At 43.2% G+C, this 22,569-nt stretch overlaps 1 protein-coding gene across 2 annotated transcripts in view; it reads right to left on the bottom strand.

Annotated features, from left to right (window-relative positions):
* The window catches only part of GALNT17 (polypeptide N-acetylgalactosaminyltransferase 17), a 447,808-nt gene that overhangs the window by 92,895 nt on the left and 332,344 nt on the right, over positions 1 to 22,569 (bottom strand). For both annotated transcript variants that reach the window (XM_004460693.5, XM_071211180.1), the window contains exon 6: positions 13,830 to 13,947. In XM_004460693.5, coding sequence (XP_004460750.1) covers positions 13,830 to 13,947 — 118 coding nt within the window. The remainder of the gene's footprint in view (positions 1 to 13,829; positions 13,948 to 22,569) is intronic.

Below are 22,569 nucleotides of genomic sequence, written 5' to 3'. Positions count from 1 at the left end.
GGGAAAACAGTGCAGCCTTTCCTCAGAAAGTTAAACATAAATTACCATATGACCCAGCAATTCTACTTCAAGACATACATCCCAAAGAATGGAAAACAGGGACTGGGACAGATATTTGGACACCAACATTCAAACCTGCATTACTTGCAACTGGAAAAAGACCTTGACCAGAAGGGGGAAAAAGTAAAGACACATGAATTTAGAGTGAGTCGGGAGGTCATTCCAGAGGTTATGTTTATGCATGTCTCAGCAGGATCTCATTGACTGCCAAAGTAGATACTACCCCAAATAACAGGGCTCCTGAGGGCTCTGGAGACATCCAGACACTATAGTCAGGGCAGATGGCTCAGGAGTTAGGTGCCTTGCCAGTGGGCCCTACTTTGGAATTTATGTTCCCCAGTGTGACATGAGTTGGGCTCAGTTGTGATTTCCCTATATATGGCTCTTCTGTCCTTCTATTTGAACCTATAATTAGTACTAGTGTTGGTAGGTATATGTCCAAGAGACTTAAATCTTTGGGTTGTCCATGTGCCAGCTGGGCCCTGAATCTCAATGGAGTTGCAACACCTTCTCTCCAGTTGATTTGTCTCACCCAGGATGACTAACAAGGAGGTGTTGATGGACACCACCATACCAAGGAATCGAGAGAGTTTACAACTACAAGCAAGAGAGTCCCATCCATCGGTCCTATGGGATCGAAGCCTCCTCTCAACTAGAGGTGGAGTGGATATCACCATTCCAGAATCCTCAGGATTGGGGAATGAACTATGGATGAAAGTAGACTTATTGGTATTCTACTATAGACTTATTGTGATTCTAGCAATGGAAGAAATTATATCACTGATGTGGAGGCAGTGGCCACTGGAGGTTCTGAGGGAAGGGAGAAGGAAAACCAGGTGTAATATGGGGACATTTTTGGGACTTGGGAATTGTCCTGAATGAAATTGCAGTGACAGATACAGGCCATCAAATATCTTGCTATAACCTACAGAATTGGGTGGGAGAGAATGTAAACTACAATGTAAACTGTAATCCATGCTTAGTGGCAATGCTCCAAATGTGTTCATCAGTTGCAATGAATGTGCCACACTAATGAGGGATGTTGTTAATGTGGAAAATGTGGGAGATGTGGGGAGTGGAGAAGGGGAATCCCCTATTATTTTTTATGTGACATTTATGTAATCTAAGTATCTTTAAAAATTAAAACTATCTAGAAGGTGGAAACAACCCAACAGATGAATGTATAAACAAAATGTCATATACAGATTTAACAGAATATTATACAGTCATTAAAAAGGAATGAAGTGCTGATACAGGCTACAACATGGATGAAAACCTGAAGACACCATGTTGAGTGAAATAAGCCGGAAACAAAGGGACATATATTGTATGGTTTGATTTATATGAAATATTTAGAACAAGCAAATTCATAGAAATAAGAAGTAAAGTACAAGTTACCAGGAGCTGGGGGTGGGGAGGTAATAGGGAAAATTGCTTAAGGGGTACAGTTTCTGTTCGGGGTGATGAAAGGGTTTTAGTAATGGATGGTGGTGATGGTAACATAGAATTATGACTGTGATTAATGTCACTGAGTTGTACACATGGAAGTGGTTTAAATGGGATATTTTGTGTTGTAGTAGGTTGCAAATGTAATCGTGGTTTTGCATTGTTGAAATTTGCTGTTTGATATTGGCATACATTTTTAAATAAATGTGGTTATGTTATATATCATTTTAATGTGCATTTCTAGCTTTGCTTTTTTGCAAATGACTTATTATTTGCTGTTTTTTTATATTTACTTTAGACTGTGGAAATGATGTTAGACAAAAAGTAAATTTGAGCAATTTTCTTACTTGAGTTAAAAATAGATTGTAGGGAAGCGGCTGTGGCTCAGTCAGTTGGGCTCCTGTCTACCATATGGGAGGCCCTGGGTTCGTGTCCCCAGGCCTCCTTTTGAAGGCTGGTGTGCCCGCATGCTGCAGAGTGCCGCTTGGCCTGCAGGCACCAGAGAGCTGACTTAGCAAGGTGACGCAACGAAAGAGGGGGACAAGTAACAACACAGAGGAGCATGCAGTGAATGGACACAGAGAGCACACAGCGAGCAAGCTGCAAGTGGGGGAGGGGAAATAAATAAATGTAGACAGAAGAATGTACAGCAAATGGATACAGAGAGCAGACAGCATGCAAAAAGCCACAAGGCAGGGGGGGCGGGAATAGGTTGTAAAGCAGCAGAGACAACTCACAACATCAGTAACACATTTGGCCCAGGAACTGCTAACAAACCTACAGTGCAGTGGTGGTTCAAGAAGTTTTGCAAAGGAGACAAGAGCCTTGAAGATGAGAAGCATAGTGGCTGGCCATCGGAAGTTGACAACAACCAGTTGAGAACAATCATTGAAGCTGATCCTCTTAAACTACACAAGAAGTTGCTGAAGAACTCTATGTCTACCATTCTATGGTCATTTGGCATTTGAAGCAAATTAGAAAGGTGAAAAAGCTTGATAAGTGGGTGCCTCATGAGCCGACCAAAATTCAAAAAATCGTCATTTTTAAGTGTCATCTTCTCTTATTCTATGCAACAATAACAAACCATTTCTTGATTGGATTGTGACTTGTGACGACAAGTGGATTTCATATGACAACCGGTGACAACCAGCTCAGTAGCTGGACTGAGAAGAAGCTCCAAAGCACTTCCCAAAGCCAAACTTGCACCAAAGAGGGTCACGGTCACTGTCTGGTGGTCTGCTGCGGGTCTGATCTACTATGGCTTTCTGAATCCCGGCGAAACTATTACACCTGAGAAATATGTTCAACAAATCAATGAGATACACTGAAAACCGCAATGTCTGCAGCCAGCATTAGTCAACATAAAGGGCCCAATTCTTCTCCATGACAATGACCAACAGCACATTTCACAACCAATACTTCAAAAGTTGAACAAACTGGGCTACAAAGTTTTGCCTCATACACCATATTCACCTGACCTCTTGCCAACTGACTACCACCTCTTCAAGCATCTCGACAACTTCTTGCAGGGAAAACACTTCCACAACCAGCAGGATGCAAGAAATGCTTTCCAAGAGATTTGTCGACTCCTGAAGCATGGATTTTTATGCTACAGGAATAAACAAACTTATAGTTCATTGGCAAAAATGTGTTGACTCTAATGGTTTCTATTTTGATTAATAAAGGTGTTTAAAGCCTAGTTAAATGGTTTAAAATTCACAGTCTGAAACCGTAATTCCTTTCACACCTACCTAAATATATACATTAACACAATCAAAATAAACTTAAAAACACTGAAGTACCATTTCAAATCTTGTTTGTTGTCTGTTTTTCATTTATAATTATAATTATTATTGAGTAATGAATGCACAACTATGTGATTATACCAAATACAAATATCATTATACCAAATACAAAATTGATTGTACACTTTGGATGAATTGTATTCTTTATTAATATGTATCAATAAAATTGATTTGTTTTTAAAAATCTACTTGAATTTTTTAAAAATAATGACAATACCAATTATTGGCAAAGATGTGCAATACATGATTTTCTCACATTACTGGTGGGAGTGGAAAATAGTCCACACACTTTGCAGATCTGTCTGACTGTTTCTTGAAAAGTTAAACATACATCTTCCCTATTCTGGCAATTCATTTCCCAGGTATTTATCCATGAGAAACCAAAACATATGTCCAAAAATAATTTTACATGAATGTCCATAAAAGTCCCAAGTTGAAAACAACCCAAATACCTATAAGCAGGAAAATGAAAAAACAAATTGTTATCCTATAGTCACACAATGGAATACTTCTCAGTAATAAAAAAAGAATGTGCAACTGATATACTCAAGAATATGCAGGCATCTCAAAAGAATTACTTTCATTCAAAGCCAGATAACAATCGAGAATCTAATGTATGATTCATTTATATCAAGTTCTAGAACAGATAAGACTAATCTATAGTGGTAGAAATCAGAAATCAGAAATTGCCTACGGAGAACCTGACTGTGAAGAGGCAAAAGGGAACTTTCTGGGGTGATGGAAATGTTCTAAATCATTCTTCTAGTGGTGTAAATAACTTTTCTAAACTCATAAAATTGAAGATTTAAGCATTTTATTGTTTTAAATGATACCTCAATTAAAACATATATAGAATGGAAGAAAATGAATACTGGATTTTCAACACATAGAATATATTTTTAAAAACCTTTGAATCTAATGTTACTAAAAAACCCACCTTATTGGTCATCTTTGGAGGTTGCTATGGCACCAACTCACATTCTAAAAATGTTTAAATAAAAGGGAAGAATCAAACATTTATCCTGCCTTTATTTTTTGAACTAGATATCAAACTATCCAAACAGTTGATAAGGGAAAGTTCTTTTTTAATAGAAGAATTACAGCTTATAAATGTGGAATGAACACAGAATTTTAAAATCACATTCTGTAAGCACTAATGGAATGATGGATCTAGGCAATGATCATCAGTGGCTGCTAAAACCATTAGGTGAAAGGTTGATGGGGAATTTGATCAAGGATGAGTCAGACTGACAACACCTGAACCTGCTGTTGCATCTCAACTAAAGTGAGATAACAAGACATTATTTATCTCGTAATGTGATGTGATGGGAAGTTCAAAGTACTACCTAAAGTATTCTTACTCAAAAGAGAGGAGGGAGGGAGGGAGGGAAGGTGGTAGAAAATTGAGACTAATTAAGCTTCCAGCTCTACAGTTTAGAGGAAATGGAGATTAGAGAAAGGTATTAAAAACATGAAGAGGAATTAATCAGCCAAATCCAGATTGTACACAATTTTATAGGAAAAGTAACCCATTTTCTCCAACAAATAAAGGACATGAAAATAATATAGATAAGGAGAAACGTTGTTGTAGATTACAAGAGATTTAAGACATCAACCAAATGCAATACGTGAGCCTTGGTTGGATCCTGGTTTGAAAAAACCAAATGTAAAAAAACACACAATTTTGAGAAAATCTGGTTGAGATTTTTGTGGAGTATTTTTGAAAAAAACATGAACTAGTTATTGGATTTTGGTACTCATGTCATGTTGAGTTTGTTTTTAAAAAGCCTTTATCTGTTAGAAATATACAAGAAAGTATTTATAGGTGGAATGATATGATGTCTGGGATTTGCTTTTAAGAAGCCAAGAAAATCAGCACAAAATGTTGATATTTGTTGAAGCTGAATGGTTAGTATATGTGGATTCATTATAGTGTTCTATTTTTGAGCATGTTTAAAAATTTCCATAATAAAATGTTGAATTAAAACAAAAGAAATTAACATAAAATGTCCTGACTGAATTCTTCATTTTCTGATTTGTTTTTAAGGGAAAACAACAGTAAGGGGGAAAATAATCTAAATTCCTCATCCACTCAAGGCAGAATTCCAAGCTTGTCTAAGATCCATGATTACAGAATTATGGATCTTCTATGACACCATTTTATTCTAGAACTGTATTACATCTCCAGCTGTCCTGTGGAATGTCTCCTGGGGAAGACTGAGTGTGTTTGGTGTGTGTGTGTGCATGTGTGCATATATGCACAAGGGTGCTTTTTCAGCTTTTTACACATATTAATGTGTTTCTCTTCTTTAAGAGGATGGAAAACCATTTAATAAAAACAGCAAAATGGCCCTGCTATCTAAACTCCAGAAACTCTGTTTCAATCAAATTCTCCTGCTTTGCCCATGTCTTAGACCGCCATTCTACTCTGAGTTCTGTGCTATGGCTGAGTGTGTTGTGTAATAATGAAAGAAGGGAGCACAAGGTGGGCTGCAGATGAACCTTTGCAGGTAAGGTGGTTCATCAGCTGTGATTCTGGCCAGGGCAGCATGATCTCTTCTTGGGAGGTGCCACAGAGGCAAGCAGGACCCCTATGGCACTGGGTGAGAAGTTAGGAAACCCGCAGACTTGCATGCAATTGGAGCATGGAGCAGACATGTGAAAGCTGTAAACATTCTAAAAACCTAGTTCCTTTCTTCAAAGTATTTCAGAAAAAAATGAAAGTCATCAATAAAAAAAGACTTTTTCTAATTCCTCAATTCTTTAGGTGTAGCTACCAGATGTAATCCCCTGGGTCCAACCATAAAAGGAATCACCCTGTTCCCACCCTAAGCACCATGGCTGGCAGCCCCCAGAGTGGAATGGTGAACACTCACCTCTTGTTCTGGAGCCCCTCCACCAATTCCTACCCTTGGCTGGGATCCTATCTTACTCCTACGTTCCTTTGACATCTTACCAGAAGTCATGGAGGACAGCTATGACTCAAACTCAACATTTCTAAACTGGAAATTCTCGTGTCCCCATCCACAGACATGGTCTACCAACAGTCTCAGTCTAGGTTAATCTACCCAGTTGTTAAGTAACTTTGGAGTTCTCCTTAACACTTCACTCCCATTCAATCAACCATCACCTTCTGTCAATCATACCTCCCAAATGACACACATATCAATCCTTTCTTCTCCATGCCTTTTGATTCTAAGGCCAACTTCGGGTACTTAAGTGCATTCTTCTCTCAGTTGCCACAAACCCATTCTCTCTTAGTTTTTGTCTTACTTTGGGTCACTCCTTCTCAGTACCCTTTGCCAACTGTTCTCCCCATCCCTGAAATGCTGCTTTTCTCAGGGCTTCTCCTATGTCCTCTTCTCCTCTCTCTAAGCAATCTCCTTCCCTTTCATGGCTTCAAATATGATCTATATGCCAAAAATGTCCAAGTCTACCTCATGCTTAGTCCTCTCTCCTTAGCTTAATGCCCACACATCCAAATGCTTAGGACATCTAGGCTTGGGTGGGTCGACAATTCAGACTCAACATTAAAAATGGAAAACATTATCTTTCCACCTTCTCCCAAACCTTCTCCTCCCACAGTTTTGCTTATCTCAGAGAATAGCAACACTATCTCCCAATGCTGGAAGATTAGGAGCAAGCCTTGTCCCCCCTTCCCTCCATGTCTTCTATATGCTCAATTCCCATGTCTCTTCTGCCCCCTCAAAGCTTCCACTTCTCTCCCACGGCCACAACCATGGTCCACAACTCACTGGCTCTGCCTCCTGAATGTACTCAGCTTGGTAATCCATCTATTCATAATCATCTTTTTACTAGGAGGGCAAAAAAGTCTAATCACCTCATTCTGCTTAAATACCTTCAAAGGAACTGATGAATGGTGGGTACACGGGATACTTCTATATACATGCTTGAAAATGTTCACGATGGTCCTTAAGAAAAAGACCAAATTTTGGTTTGCAAAGTCCTCCAGAATCTGGTCCTGCCCATAGCTGTGGCTGCAGCCACCACATTTTCCTCTCCTTCTCTGGCCATCCTGAACTTCCACAGTTTCTAGAACTCATTTCCCTCTCAGAATCCCAAACCCTCATACGTGTTTTCTCTCTGCCTGGAATATTCTTCTTCTTTGCCTTTGAAAATTCACCTCACTTTTAAAGTCTTGGTCTCAATATCATTTCCTTAGAGAGGCTCTTCCAACTCCTTAGAATAGGTCATATTTCCTTGCTATATTCTCCCACAGCATCCTGTCCATCCTGTCTTTTCATACTCATCACATTGGTAGTTATTTGTTTAATGAATGGTTTTCTTCCTGACCATAAATTTCATGGAGACAGAGACCATGTCGAGCTATTGTAGGACGCCCAGTGCCAAGTGCCTGCTAGAGTCGAGAAGGCATTCGTTAAGTCTCCATTATATTAAAAAATATTCCAACGAACTGTTGGCCACCTGCACATAGGCCCCTAGATCAAGGACAAAACTAGGAGCTTAAAATTTTATCACAGGTCTACTCTAACTCTGGGCTATGAGACATTTCCACTGCCAAAGGTGACCTGCTTCAGACCATGCCTCAGGTTAAACTGTGACCAATGCCAGCAAGGGAGGTAGAACCAAATTCTTGTGCAATATAAGGATTAAGAAAACTAAAGAGAACTGATGGCCTGGTGCCCTCCAGGAGGGGCCATTGCTCAAGTCATTACGTTCAGTGGACATGGCAAACTTGAGCCCGAGGGTTCCTAATAGCAGGCAGAGGTTATAAGATGCTTCTGCACATCAGGCTTCTTAAAGTCAAGGGTCTCAGATAGGGAAGGGGGAATTTATCCTGATTAAGATGGATTCTGGGTGATGTCCCAGACCTCCCCATGGATAGAGGAGTGGCTGGCATGAGGCCTGGGGTAGTCCATAGGGCATGTTGGAACTGGCTCCAGACAAGATGGGGAGCAGAAATAAGAAAAAGAGGCGGGGCCAAGAGACGAGCATGAGTGGGAGGTGCTGTGCACATTTGAGGACCTCACACTTTGATCACCCAAGTCAGCTCATAATTTCTAAAAGACCCCTGTAGAGGAGGTGAGACTTCAAATCTACTGCTGAGATGAGCCTAATTGTCTCAGCAACTGTGAGGGCCTGAGTCTGCAGGGGGCACTGCAGGTCCTCAGTGCCTTGAGCGGAGATGCACTTGGCTGGACAAGATGGCAGGAATGTCAGTCTTGAGTCCATTGGGGTCTTAAAAGTGTTACTTCACTTCCTCAGTGGCCTCATGAACTATGCAATCAGCAATCATGGTGCCAGGTTGAATTCTGCTTTGGAAAAACACTGCTTTTTCGAAATGATCCCTTGCCCATCATTTATAGTGACATGGCCAAGGCCAAGAAGACCAAAGAGTCTCAATCCTTTACCTGAGATGTTGTGGAGCTGAGGGGGAGTCCAGCAAGCAGGCACCCTGCAGAAGCTGCCCCAAGGAAAGGTCTTGGGGATGGGGTTGGAAGAGGCAAGATGTTTATCCCACCTGTGCCTTCCCAAATCTTATTGCCCACCTCCAAGGGGGTTGTTGGTCTCAGAAACATTTCCAACAACAATGTATGCCCTCAGGAATTCTGCTCTCTATTCAGTCCTTAAGGTTCCCGAATAAGCTAAACATTTTCTGATAGTTTGAAGCACTTGAAAGGGTCTTTCTATTATTCTCTCTTAAGAATGGCTGCCCAAAAAGATTCAGCTGTCTTGTGTATCTCTGTTTTAGAAAAGGCTCAGAATAAGACAGCCCCTTTTCTTCCCAAATTGACTGAGAAGAGAAATCTGAATCCATCTGATTTTAGGTCACTTAAAAGTAATGTCTGTTCTTTCCTTGCAGAATTTTTTTCTCTCTTAACATTTAGACATGTTACTATAACATGTCTCCTTAACAGTTTCTGGTTAATGTTACTCAGAACGAGATGAAACCTTTCAGTTTCTCATTTCATTTATTTTCCCCAACCTGGAGAGGTTTTTTTCCCCCTTCAGTATATCGATTGTTTTGGTCACAGGCTAGCAGCCTTTCATCCAAGCTACAGCCTTGGAGTCGACTCTGATTTTTTTTTTCCTGAACCACAGAAAGACTTTTTATTCTCTCTATACTTGTGACACATCTTTACTTGGCATTAAAAAGTAACAAAAATTTCAGCAAATACTTAAAAAGATTGCAGATGGCCCTATTTTTGATGGGGAAAATCACTGAGAAAGACAATGTTCTCATATTAAAATTTCCCCATTTAATTAAAGCATAAGATTTTGTGTCAATGCTTATAGATTAATATGTATGTATGAATGTATTTGTGTGTGTGTGTGAATGTGGGTATATTGTGGGTGTATGTATATATATATATATATATATATACATACATAAAGCTGATTTTTTTCTTTTAAAAGAACTTGTGGATTTATAGAACAAGCATACATAAAATGCAGAATTCCCATACACCACTCTGTTCCCAACACTTTGCACTGGTGTGGAACATTTGTTACAACTGCTGACAGCACATTTTTACAATAGTACTATTGATTAAAGCCCATCATGTGACTTAGGGTTCACTGTGTAGAGTAGTTCCATGTTTGTTTGTTTTTCCAATCTTTATTCCGTTACCATATAAGCAATCTACCATTTTCCCTTTTAATCACATTCAGATATATATTCCAGTGCTGTTAACTGTGTTTACAATGTTGTGCTACTATTGCCAACATCCATTACCAAAACATTTCCATCAGGATGAATGTCTTAAAAACACATTTATTATGCTCCTAATTTGTGCTCTGGGCAGTATAAAACAGCACAAGCTTTGAAGGAGAAGGAACATAGTTTGTAAAACAAAGCCCCTTACAGACATTCCTTCATTTCAAAGGGAGCCTGTCATCAGGGACCTTGCAAGGCACCAGGTGGGGACACCTGCCCACCCATGAAGAAAGAGTAAGGGCATGAAGAAGTAGATGCTGAAGGCCAAGGGCTCATTGGCTGAGTGAGGAGGAAGGGCTCACTGCGCTGGTAATCCTGGAGGACCACCCGGAGGAGGCCTTGAAAGATGTGGACTCGGGGGGGGGGGGGGCTGTTCCAATAAAAGGCAGGTATTTATTGTTCAGGAAGGTGGCTGAGGTCAGGGTGTAGATGAGTGATTCTCAGACAAGGGTGTGCATCAGAATCGCTGGGGGGTGGGGGGTGGTGGCTTGTTAGAACACAGGCTGCTGGCCGCACCCAGAGTTTCTGAGTTAGCAGGTCTGGGTGGGGCCCAAGAAACGTGCATCTCTAACAAGGTCCCAGGGGATGTTAAGGGGTTGGTTGGGCTATCAGCCACAGAACAGTGTGCCCCAAGGACCCTGAACCCAGGCCTTGGCCCTCTGATACCAGCAGCATTCGATGTCCCCGTGAAGAATAAGCAGAAAGCCGAGGTCTCCTCCAAGAGCCAGCTTGCAGCTGGCAGGGCAATAAGGTTTAGGGGGAGTAGGAGGCCTGAACCTGGGGAGATCCACCTGGCGCCATCTGATGCTCCGAGGGAGACACTCAGAGAGCAGCACGAGGGAGCTGAAGCGCCAGAGAAGACAAAGCCAGGGCCTTGCCTGGGAGCGACCTCTGAACAGCCCCTGCACCCCAGTCTGTTAGCACAGAAGCGAGGGAAGTCAAACGCGGCCCCCTCAGCTGGTGGAACAGACATCCTGGCGTCCTGGGCTCGTCCTGACCATGTGTGCTACAGGGGCGGTGATCAACGAGACCCCCTCCTCTTTCAGGGATGCCGAGGCAGCCACCCTGTCCTGTCTGCCACCCCGGAGCCCGGCAGAGCCTCGCACTCAGGCCATGCTTGCCAGGTCGCCAGAAAGCAGACACCAGAGAGACAAATACCTGCTCCCTAGCAAGCCCGGGTCACCAGTTTCGCTGGGACTGCCTCTGTTCTCCCCAAGACACAGCCGGCAGTGGCCACCAAGTCTGGGAGTGCCCCCCCTGGGCCAGATAACCTCGCCCTGCGGTAACCCGAAAGTCAAGAAGTAACAAACGATTATGATTACTGAGTCATGATAGGGATGCTTTTTTTCTTACTTTCTTCTTACTTTTCCAGGGTACCATAGAACAGCCATAAGTTAACACCTGAAATGACGGGCTGGTCTCACCCTTGTTTACATTTGCTGTTGAGCAACCACCCTACCCTTCCCTGTTTGAAGCCATAAAAACCCTAAACTCCCCAGACTTGAGGAGACAGATTTCAGGCCTCTGATCTCTTTGCTATGCTTAGCAATGAACTCTATCTCTGAAATCCCGGTGTCTCAGGCGTGGGTCATTTGGAGCGCACTGGGCAGAAGAACCCAGCGTTTGCTGGGTGGCTCTGCCTCCATGGGCTCACTCCTCTGCTCTTCACATCCAGCCTGTTGCTGGCTCCCTTCGCCCAGCATAAAGATATATTCCAACATGTCTTGTCTTAAAATATCATTGAAAAGAGTAGCTTAAATATCTCTACACAGGGTTTCCTCAGTGCCTTCCATTCACAAGTAAGTTACACGTGTATCTGCTCTCTTCCCTTTTAGCCATCAACTCATTCTAATTTGGCTCATCTCCACCACTCCACTGCTTCCACTTACGTTAGGTTCCTTGCAGGTATTCAGTCAATCATTCATTGAACAAATATCTATTAAGAGTCTACCAGAGTTTGACATGCTTAGGCAAATAAAACAAAGACCCGTGTCCCACAGAGCTTGTAATCTAGCGAAGGGAGGAAAGATACCTACAATAAATATAAGAAATAAGTAAATTCTATGGCGTGTTAGAAGCTGATAAGGGCTATGGGGTAGAAAAGCAGAATAGCAGGAAAAGGACGAAGGAGAAGATGGCTTGAAATTGAAGTTACAGGCCAAGTATCAGCACGCTAGGTCCACATCTTCCTCTTTTATTAAATTTAAAATGGACAAATGACAAATACATTAGCATGATAATGTATTAATGAGCTTTTTGATTGCTGAACTTTCCAAAGAAATTCGATGCAAATTCCCTTGCGGAAAGAACCCAGGGTGGAACGGAAAGCCCTGGAAGGAGGGAATGATTTAGGATCTGGGAGCCTCCAACTCCTTCCCCACCATTCCCTTCACTCCTGTAGCCTGAACATCCCATTGAGCAAGGGCAAAGAGCCTTTCATTGTCCAGAGGGAGATCAAGAGTTAATGAGGGCCAATGGGGTAGCCAACAGATATGGAGCAGCTAAGGATAAACAGGTGAAACCAGAGGCAAAGAGGAGGCTTTGATGGGGTAGGGGTTCCACACTGGGCTCCTACGTGAGTAGAACGGAAATGAGACCACAGCAGAGGAAGCCTGGAGAAAGTCAATAAACTGTAACCTTCCAATTGTGTCCTGAGCTGTTTCCAACAAGCCTATTGCCCAGGGGCCTACACAGGCAAAAGTTCAGGACAGGGGGTGGCAGACACAGACCCCCGCAGCCTGGCTCCCCCTCCAGACACAGACCCCTCAGCCCGCGCCCCCTCCAGCACCCACTTATCTCAGCATGGTACAAAAGGCATCAGACAGGAGTAGCAAGCCTGCTCTTAACCGATTCCTGGGCACTAAGTGAGTCTCCCCCATCTCCTCGCTAGGATTCATTGATCTTAGCTCTAAAAGGAGGAGGTTGGAATACATCAATGGTTGCCAACTTTTACTTTTTTTACATGGAATCCTTTTTTTCAAACAAAATCTTCAGCAAAACCCAGGATATAAAATAGATAAAAGACTAAAATGGTTAAAAGGATTTTCATACAATTTTAAGGCACTACACACACTGCTGTTTAACAATAGCATCAGTAGTTGCATTCAGTGGAAAAATATATCTGACACATTTTTAATGCCTTGATCCATTTGTGACATTCAAAATAACCATCATTTTAGAAACATCAGTCTAAACTTAAAGAATCATACGCCACTAAATATCCCACACAGGATACTTAAAAATAAATACAGAAATACGACTAGAAGTCTACACATCATCAAGTAGGCACACTGGTGGAGTCTGTCATGGCAGTGATGGGCTCTGGCCTTCTGGGGTGCGGGCCCACAGCGGGCCCGTCCTGCTTCCTTGTGGTTCCCTTTCTTTCCTTCCCCAAGAAGCAGCTCTGAGACAAGTGGGGGTCCTGCAGAACTTCCTTCCCTCCACTGGCATCTTATGATTCTATGATGTATGTGAAATATCAGAATACACATGATCAAAATCATAACTTAAGGGGACACGTTAATTTTAAGAAAAAGTTAAGGAGAGAACTAGACTGGATGGGACTGAGAACCAAATTATCTATTATCCAGCATGGGTCATCAAGTCATGGAACAAACAGTTCATCCTCTCTGAGCCCAAGATTCACCCTCTCCAAAGAGAAGTAGCAACTCTGCTTGAACATTCTCTCGGGAATGGGAGTGGGGTAAACGAACCTGCCAATTCATCAGTTATACAGCTTTAAATACACCCTCTGAGTGACTAAGCAGCTCTGTGCACAGACAAGGATAAAACAAGAGAAAGGACTCCACGGCACAAACCTTGATTCCAAGTTCTATGTTTTCTCCTCCGTACACATCCATCCCAGGGTCAAGAAGACCGATTTCACCAAAGAACTTCCTGTTGACCACGAATGAGCAGCCGATCATGGCTGGTGTCCTGCGGGAGAGAGAAAGAAGCTAAACTCATTAAGGCATCGGCACTGGAAGCCCTTATCATCACAAACAGAAGGCCGGGTTCTGTTCAGGCAAATCAAATAATTTCCCTGAAGCTCCTCAGTTCCCACTTTCCTTCTGTCCATAAAAATACCTTTTAGCTTCAGCAAAAGTAGGGGATCCTGAAGTACCCAGGAAAAACGAAGCTCCTTTAGAGATTGGACTAGGACAGGTCTCACATGTCAGAAGCATTTGTCAGTGTCAGGTCATTTTCTCCGGAGTTCTCACTGAACTTCTAGTGACCAGATTAGGGTCATGGGCAGTCTCAAAGAAGCTCAGAGGGGAGGAACAAGATGTGTCCACTCCTTCCCACAAGAAGGAGAAGAGCTTCAGCCAGCCAGAAGATAAAGGACATTGGAGAGGGGCTGGTCAAAAGGAAGTGGTCCAGTACCCATGTCATGGCAGGAGAAAGTAACTAAGGGTGGTGGTCTTTAGAGAAGAGGGAAGAGTCAGAGAGGAAACCCCCTGTGTTCAAAGAGATCTGTTATGGGCAAATCGTGTCCTCTCAAAAGATATATTCAAGTCCAAACTTCCCTGTGAATGGGATCTTATTTGGAAATAGAGTCACTCCAGATGTAATTAGTTAAGCTGAGGTCCTACTAGAGCAGGGTGGGTCCCTAATCCAATATGATTGGTGTCCTTAGAGGAAGGGAAAACTTGGATAAAGACAGACACAAAGGGCAGATGGCTCTGTAAAGATGGAGATAGAGACTGGAGTGATGTATCTACAAGCCAAGGAATGCCTCCAACCACCGAAAGCTAAGAGAGATACATGGAACAGGGCAATAGTGAGTGTGGCCCTGAGACACTTGGATATCACACTTCCAGCCTCCAGACTGTGATGGGGTACATTTCAGTTGTTTACTGCCACCCAGTTTGTGGTAACCTGTTACGGCAGCCCTGGGAAACTCATAAAGTATCAATAATGAATGGTAGAGACTCCCTCAGCCCAGAGAGAAGGGGTGCTGAGCAGAACAGAGAAAGAGTGTCTATAAAGTGGTCACAAAGTCTGGAATACAGATTATAATTTTAATTTTATGTACATTCATCTCCTTGATTATTCCTTCTTGGGTATGCCAAGGCACAATTTTACTCAGTGAAAATCAGAGACAAAGAGCCTCTGAGGCAACACATCACAGCTCCATGTGTCAAGGGTTGGTGGAAAAGGCTGTGTTAATGTACTGTGTCCACTGCACTTTTGTGTGATGCATGGAACCATGCATTGTGAATGAGGGACACCACCCCGACACATCATGCATCATAACAGAATATCAGTCAACCATGCATTATGGCTTTTACCTCCATTGCCAGATTTAATGGCCACACTTATATCATATATTCATTCAGCAAATATGTTCCCAGCACCTACCTTGTGGAAGACAACATGCTGGTGCTATAGGTGGTAGAATAATATAAGACATACTTCCTGAGTTCAAGCAATACGAGTCTAATTATTACTGTTGTAATAACAACCACTTACTTATTGAGCAATTATTATGTCTGAAGTTCAAGTGTAAAGCACTTTTCATGCACTGCCTCATTTCATCACCTCCACAACACTGTGAAGCAGGTAAATATATCCTCATTTAACATCTGAAGTACACGGAGATTAAGTGACTTGTGCTGGGCCACAGTCTAGAGTTCAGGACCTGCTTAACGGTGAAGCCCTTGATTTTAGCCCTTATGCCGCACTCTTCAGAAAGACCAGTCCGGAGTTGCTGGCAAGCTCCTCATTGTAAAAGGACAAAAAGCCTCTGAGATGTTTTCTTGGGCCATAAGAGAGAACTCAGATGAGAAACTCAATAAACTTCACCAGGGCCACCAGAAAAGACATTAGGTGGAATCCTTCCGAGCTGAACTGTAGACCTCAGTCTCAGATCCTCCTCTGCTCCCTCTGAGCTCTTACATGACTTTGCCCTTAATGTCCAGATTTCTGACTCCATGGCTCTCTTAGAACCCACGTGGCAGGCGGCAGTGGAGTACACTGGAAAAAGCACAGTCTTCAGAACTGAATGGCCCAAGTTTGAATTCTAGCTCTGCCACTGAAACTGTGTAATTATGTTCAAGTTAATGAAACTCTCTGCATCTCAGTTAAATCTCTACAGAATATTATGTGGCTAAAACAAGAGAAGATATGCAATTGACAGGGCAGAGGGTGGAAGCTCAATAAATGATATTCTTTTCCTCTCTTACTATGAGCACATCTACAATTTTCTTCCCGTTCAATGGAAGAAATCTCACATGAATCATGTCTATGTAATGGGATGCCTCCTTCTGCGGGTGTGGTTATATCACCCTGACACAGACTATACCAGAGATAGCAATGAACTCCATTATCAATCAATCTGTAGTGAGCTTGACCCCTAGCCTGAAAAGGCACTATGTCAGCCCATCCCCCAGGCTTAGTTAACTGAACCTGGAATGAGCATCAGTTCCAACCAGACCAAATGTGGAACTGAGACCGGGTGGGAGCTAGAACTAGATAGTCTCCTGGATCTGTAGGGCTCAGGCCATCATTTTGGAGAAGCTCTGGTGGGCTACATGCACATGGATGATTGAGTGAGAAGCCAGTGTGCAGAAGAAGGAGGCTGGGGCAGTGTGGAGACCTGAGACCATAGGGAGGAAGTAGCTGCTGGTGACCTTGGCTTTCCGTATGCTTGTAGGCCCGTCTGGCCTCTCCACCCTGAGTTACATGAATGTTCCCTCATCTTTGCAGTCTGTCCTCCTTGGCTTAAACAATGCTAGATAGGTTTCTGTTCTTTGCAACCAAATGATAACACATATCATCCCCATCTCCATCTTATTCAGAGCAAAGAAAAAAAAATACAAAAACAGAAGTGCTTCACTGCACACACAGAGGAGGCACACTGCATGGAAGATTCATTCTGGGAGAGTTGAAAGCCAGGGCTCGCACACCTGAAGTAGAAATCCTAGTGATGCGTGTGATCAGACATGTGCAAAGCAATCGCGGGGGTGAGGATTGGCATCTGCAGAGAAGAGAAAGCAGGGACACAGAGGGACAGAGAGGCAGCCCTGGATATAACTCAGCTTTCCAGAAAGCAATTGCTGAGCACATTGAGAAATGCTGATGAATTAGAACGATCTTCCCCAAAGTCTTTGCTTATAGGCTGGGAATTTCCAATATCAACATGTGTGTCATTAAAATCCTGCTCTAAAAACACTTTCGAACCACTCAAAGGCAACCAGCACATTTAATATCACAGGGAACAGTCAATCAACAAACACTCTCTAAGGGCTGGTTTTGAGTACAGCCCCAAGGGCAAATCAATGTTTCTAAGAGATTGGCCCAGAGCCCACCTACCTCAGCATCAATGGGGATGCCTCAGAAAATGCGTACTCCTGGGTCTTTCTCAATATCACTGAATCAGATTTACAGAGATAGGGCTCAGGAATTTGCATTCGTACCAGCAGAACCATCCTGGGGAGTCCACCTCCCCCACTGGACTGCCCAGTCCCTGAGAGCAGACAAGGTCTTTGTCTAGTTTCTTGCTGTATTCCCAGGGAATGTGCCTTGCCTGACACAGAGGAGGCACTTGGTAAATACTTTTGAATAAATGAATATTACAGATCCGGGCACCTATCTCTGGTAGAAAAGAGGTACATGAGGCCTTGGGGATAAACTGGCTGAAATGAACTAGAACCCAAGGACAGCAGGGCTGTACTTCAAGGTGGCATGAAGGGAGGTAGGGAGGAGGGAAGGAGAGAGGATAGAGAGAGGGAGAGAAAGAAAGAGGGAGGGAGGCGGGAAGAGGAAGGGGGAAGAGAGAAAGGGAGTGGAGAGAGAGGGAGAAGACAGGAGGGAGGGAAAAGGAAGAGAAGGAGAGAGAGAAAAGGACTAGAGGAGGAGGCAGAGGGCGACCTGAGGTGTACACACATTCCAGAGCCTTGTATAACGTTCACCATCAAGGACCCGAGACAGGCTTCCTCCTCCTTCTGGATAACTCTCAGAGTGCCATTTGGGTAACATTTTCCTCTGTCAAGCAGCCTGATATTTTAACTTGATTTTTATCTGGATGGTATTTTTTGGGGCTGTGGGTTGTGAGGAAAGAATAATTCATAGTATGGCCTGCCCTTGGTCTCCTGTGTGCCTGGGAAAGCTCTGAGTACATTCAAGCAACTTCTATATCAGATACCCTGGGATTTTTGGCAACAGAATGGAGATCCCCTAAGTACCTACTCATTCAATCAAGGCCAAAGCAGAGCAGTGGTCCAGGCTGAACCAAAGGCTCCAGGGGCCAAAGCAGGCCTGGGCCATCGCGACTGAAGACCAATGGTCGGGAGGCTGGTGCGCAGGAGCAGGGGTGTGTACAGTGATTGATGTGATGCCTGCTGTTGCTATCACAAGAGGTTTCCTAAAGGCCACAGTTAAAAGTCTTCCACCATATCAGGAAGAGTGTGTGGCCACATTTTCATGTACAAGCATACTAGCCTGGCAGAGAGAGTGGGAGGGAGAGGCTGGAAACACCCTGAGGTCTACCCCATGAGAAAGTATGGGGCCCCATGGCAGTGCAGGCTTCTGGCAGGTGGCTAATACATAATAAATAATGAGTGAATGTCTCAGACATTAAATAATTAAAATACATAGCCTCACCCCTAGCTAGGCCAGCCAGCAATGCCGATAAGTTCGGTAGGTAGGGTGCTTTGAATTCTTGAAATGCCTGGCTGGAATGACAATGAGTTACCATCCTATCAGCATGGGGAGAAGCACTCAAAGTTGGCCAACCTGTGCCACTCCCTCAGGCCTGCATCAGGAGCTGTACACACCTGGGATGTGCATCCCAGGCAGAGAAGTTAGCCCGACACATCTTTACAGCCTGTAAACAAAGAGCAAACATCAGGACCATTTTCCCTCTCAGGCGTCCTCACCACCCGCCCAGCCAGGCGAGTCGCAGAAACGGCATCGCGAGCTCATGAGATGCTGGAACATGGGCCTCCAGCCTCATTCTTCAAACTCCACTGTGATTACCACCATTAGTGCAAACATTTCAATTCAGTAGTTCCAAAATGATAATCATATTAAGGGATCTGCCAAACTCTAATAGCTCCATTACAGAGAAGAAGAAGAGAAATTAAAAATAATCATACTTTTATGGTTGCGGTTACACAAAATATATTTGACATACACAGCAGTTCCAGCTGGGAGAGAAGTGAGCATGGGAAGACAGAGATAAGCGAGAAGGGAGTAGCAGCCCCAGAAATTTACACCAAGGTATATAAAGCTTTCTCAATTTTAGGGTGTCCTCTTTTCTTAGATGGCAAAAGGTCCATCTATTTTCTAGATATTGCCTGTCCTCAAAACTCTTCAATGGCTCCCTATTCTCTTTGGAATTAAGTGCAAATTCTTCTTTGCCATTCCCTGCTCTCTAACATACCATTTCAACCATCTATGCTAGAGACTCTATGGTCTGGCTATACCAGACTATTCCCTGTTCACAAAATGGGTTACAATCTATGCATTGTACTTCCTTCTCCTGAAATGTCCTCCCTTAGGCAACCTCTGCCTAATCAAATCCTATCTACCCTTCAAAACAAATTTCTTTTTTTCAGAAAATTTACTTCTTTGTCTTATAGAAATTAATATATATCCTGCAGAAAAAACACACCTTAACAAAAATAAGAGAACAAAAATTCATGTGTCATCTCGAACCTTAAGCACTCAACTCTCTGAGCATCATCTCTTATCTTTCCTGCCATCTTTCTATCCCTCTGGGACCTCCAATCCATTGGCCGTACCAGCTTGATACCAGCCCTCACTCCTTTGAGCCCTCTCTTGTCTCCCTGCCCAGCTTTAAGTCATGGTTGGTCATTGTAATGGTGTCCTGGAAGTCCACCTCTCTCAACTTTGTTATTCTCAGTGAGTAAAACCTCAGTATTGGCAAGGCAACTCAGGCAACTCTGTCTATACCACACCTGGAGCCACACAGAAACCTAACCATGCCGACTGACTTCACTTTAAATTCAGGACCTTAAGAAGATGGTTTAAGCCATGGTCCCAAGGGAAACATATTGGTGGGCAAGGTCATTGGCGTGAGAAGGGCCAGAGCCAGTAGAGAGGTTCATGGAGCAAGAAAATGGAGACTCTGCTTATGGAAGGAGGCTGGTTGTCTTCAGAAGGCAGCCCCTGTCCACAGTTTCTTTTGTCCTCTTCCTCCTCTCTTCTTGGAGGTATACCTACCATGGGGAGAGACACTGGGCTGCCTGGTGACTGAGGAGGGACTATTAGAGCTGGGGTCTCCTACCCACTCTGTCCTGTCTGCCTTCCACCTTCTGTCGCAAACCTAGTCCCAAGTACCCTCTGGCCTCTGGTCTCTGGTGGGTATGTCTCCATATCTGTTATCAGGCTGGTGGTTTGTGACACAGGGATCAGAAGCTTACCCCATCTTCTCTCTTCATGATTCTAGCTGACCTGACTAGCTGTGACTGGCTGCCTTTCTCTGACCCTGACATCAAACAACTGTCATTTTCTTTAGTCCTCACTCTGTGAATGCTCAGGCCCCTTTGCCAAGCACCTTCCAATTCCAAGGTTATGTATGCAGGAAGAAGATAAAACTCAACACCATCTCTGGAGATGTCTTCATGCAAATGTCTCCATATTTTGTCTCCAGGGTACAATGAACACTGGGCATTTTGGGAGTATTGTCAACTCCTTAGGAAGCTTGGTTAATAGAAATGGACCTATTTCAGGAATTTGTTGCAATACCATCCCCCATGAACTCTTTTACACCGTAGAAAAAAGTACCTGATTTGGATGTCTTCCCTTCTTCAGCTACCCTCTGGAACAGGAACGGATATGCAAGAGTGAACCAAAAGGCAGGAAGCAGGAGAGGAGGACAACTGGGGCAGAAGCCACCACCCAGCAACAAGACCCCTCAGCAAGCATCCCTGCGCCTCAGGTGCTGCGTCAGGACAGCTCAGAATTATGTTGAATGCTCACAGCAGCTCTACTTGGTGGGTACTGTTAGTCCCACCTTCCAGCTGAGGAAGCTGAGGCTGAGAGGGGTTCAATGAACTGCCCAAAGGCAGACACACCCAAGTAAGTGTGGGGGGAGGACTCACCCAGTGGGGCTGGCCCTCATCCCCTGCCTAGGTATCAAACCGCCTCCCAAACCAAGCATCTAAAATTGGCATCAGCAAAGAGCTCTCTCACTGGGTGGGATAAGTAGTCCCTCACTGAAGATTTCTGGGAACTTGCAGCTGCTAAACACTAAAAATACAATTTTGGGGAAGGAGTTGGCGGGCTCACGTACAATTCTCCACTGGCACACTGCAGTAATTTAATACTCAGAGTTCCATTTGCCTCTGCTATACATATAAAATACCAAAAGGGTAAGTACAGCTGTCTTTTTAAAAATCAAACACTGTATCCAGCACACACATAGCTCACAAGAAAATAGGACCCAAAGGCCAGTGCCTCGCCTGTTAAATGGAGGTAGCACTTACACTTTTGTTGCTGAAAAGATAATTCACACCGAAACAACTTCCTCCGGATTGGGAAGTGAACTGTCTGGGTACTAAGAGCCTTCCCTTCTGAAGGATAAAGGAAATGCTCATCTCTCTGGAGTGTGACTTTTTTTTTTTTTAGCAGATGTAGAAAATGCCAATAGGGATTTAAGTTGCCAGTCACAAATGCATTTCCTCAGCTGGCTGATTCTGCCTGGGCTTGCTTTATTAAAACAAAGACCATATCGGAACTCTCTAGTAAGATGTTTTGTACAAGTAATTTTTTTCAGCATAACACTTTGGCTCTTTGCTAATCATATTTTCCTTAGGTTTTGAAAAACTGATTCGCAAATAATCCTACGAAGTATAGTTTTGTGCAAGTATAAAGTTTCTTAAGAAGGGGTATCACAGAAGCCATTATCAGTCGTCGGCACATTCCTTTTTTTTTAAAGCATGAGATGAGACATGGGTTGGATGAACATTCTGGGAAGAGAAAAAAAGGAAAGGCCTAGAAGAGGGGTCTGCCAACTATACCGCCTATTTTTGTCCAGCCAACGTGCTAAGAATTTGTTTTTACAGATGAACATTTGTAATCAATTTGATCATAGGAACACCAACTTTGAGCCCCAGTTAAGCAAAATGCCCCCCATTCAATTTTCTCAGGAGATCTGTATCACAAAAACTGTACTTCATTATTATTACATTTTCAAATGTGTCAAATATTTGTGGAAATTAGTTTCGTCTCTTGCTTATAAATAACTACATAATATTCTTGATTTTGCTTCTTGAACGTGAAGCCCTGGAAGGAAGCACAGACTCAGAACACAGAACAACATAATATTAAGGAACTGGCAGGGAAGTGACTTTGCAAAGGTACAGCGAAGGGAATCTATCAGAGAGGAAGATTTGAGAGATAAATTAGGCTCCTTTTCACATGTAAATGGGGAATAATAATCCCTCTCCAACTTCTAGGACTGATGTAAAAACAAATTCAAGGCTTTAAGTCATACATATGAAAATAGCATCATGTTTGTTAATCAAACAGTGTTCTATAAAATAAAGAGGAGCAAAGAAGCATAGAGATTTATGCATGGTAGAGAATTTC

This window comes from Dasypus novemcinctus, chromosome 23 (assembly GCF_030445035.2).
Source record: "Dasypus novemcinctus isolate mDasNov1 chromosome 23, mDasNov1.1.hap2, whole genome shotgun sequence".
NCBI lineage: Eukaryota > Metazoa > Chordata > Mammalia > Cingulata > Dasypodidae > Dasypus > Dasypus novemcinctus.
The sequence above is the reverse complement of the archived record's forward strand: the minus strand, read 5'-3'. Positions and strand labels throughout refer to the sequence as shown.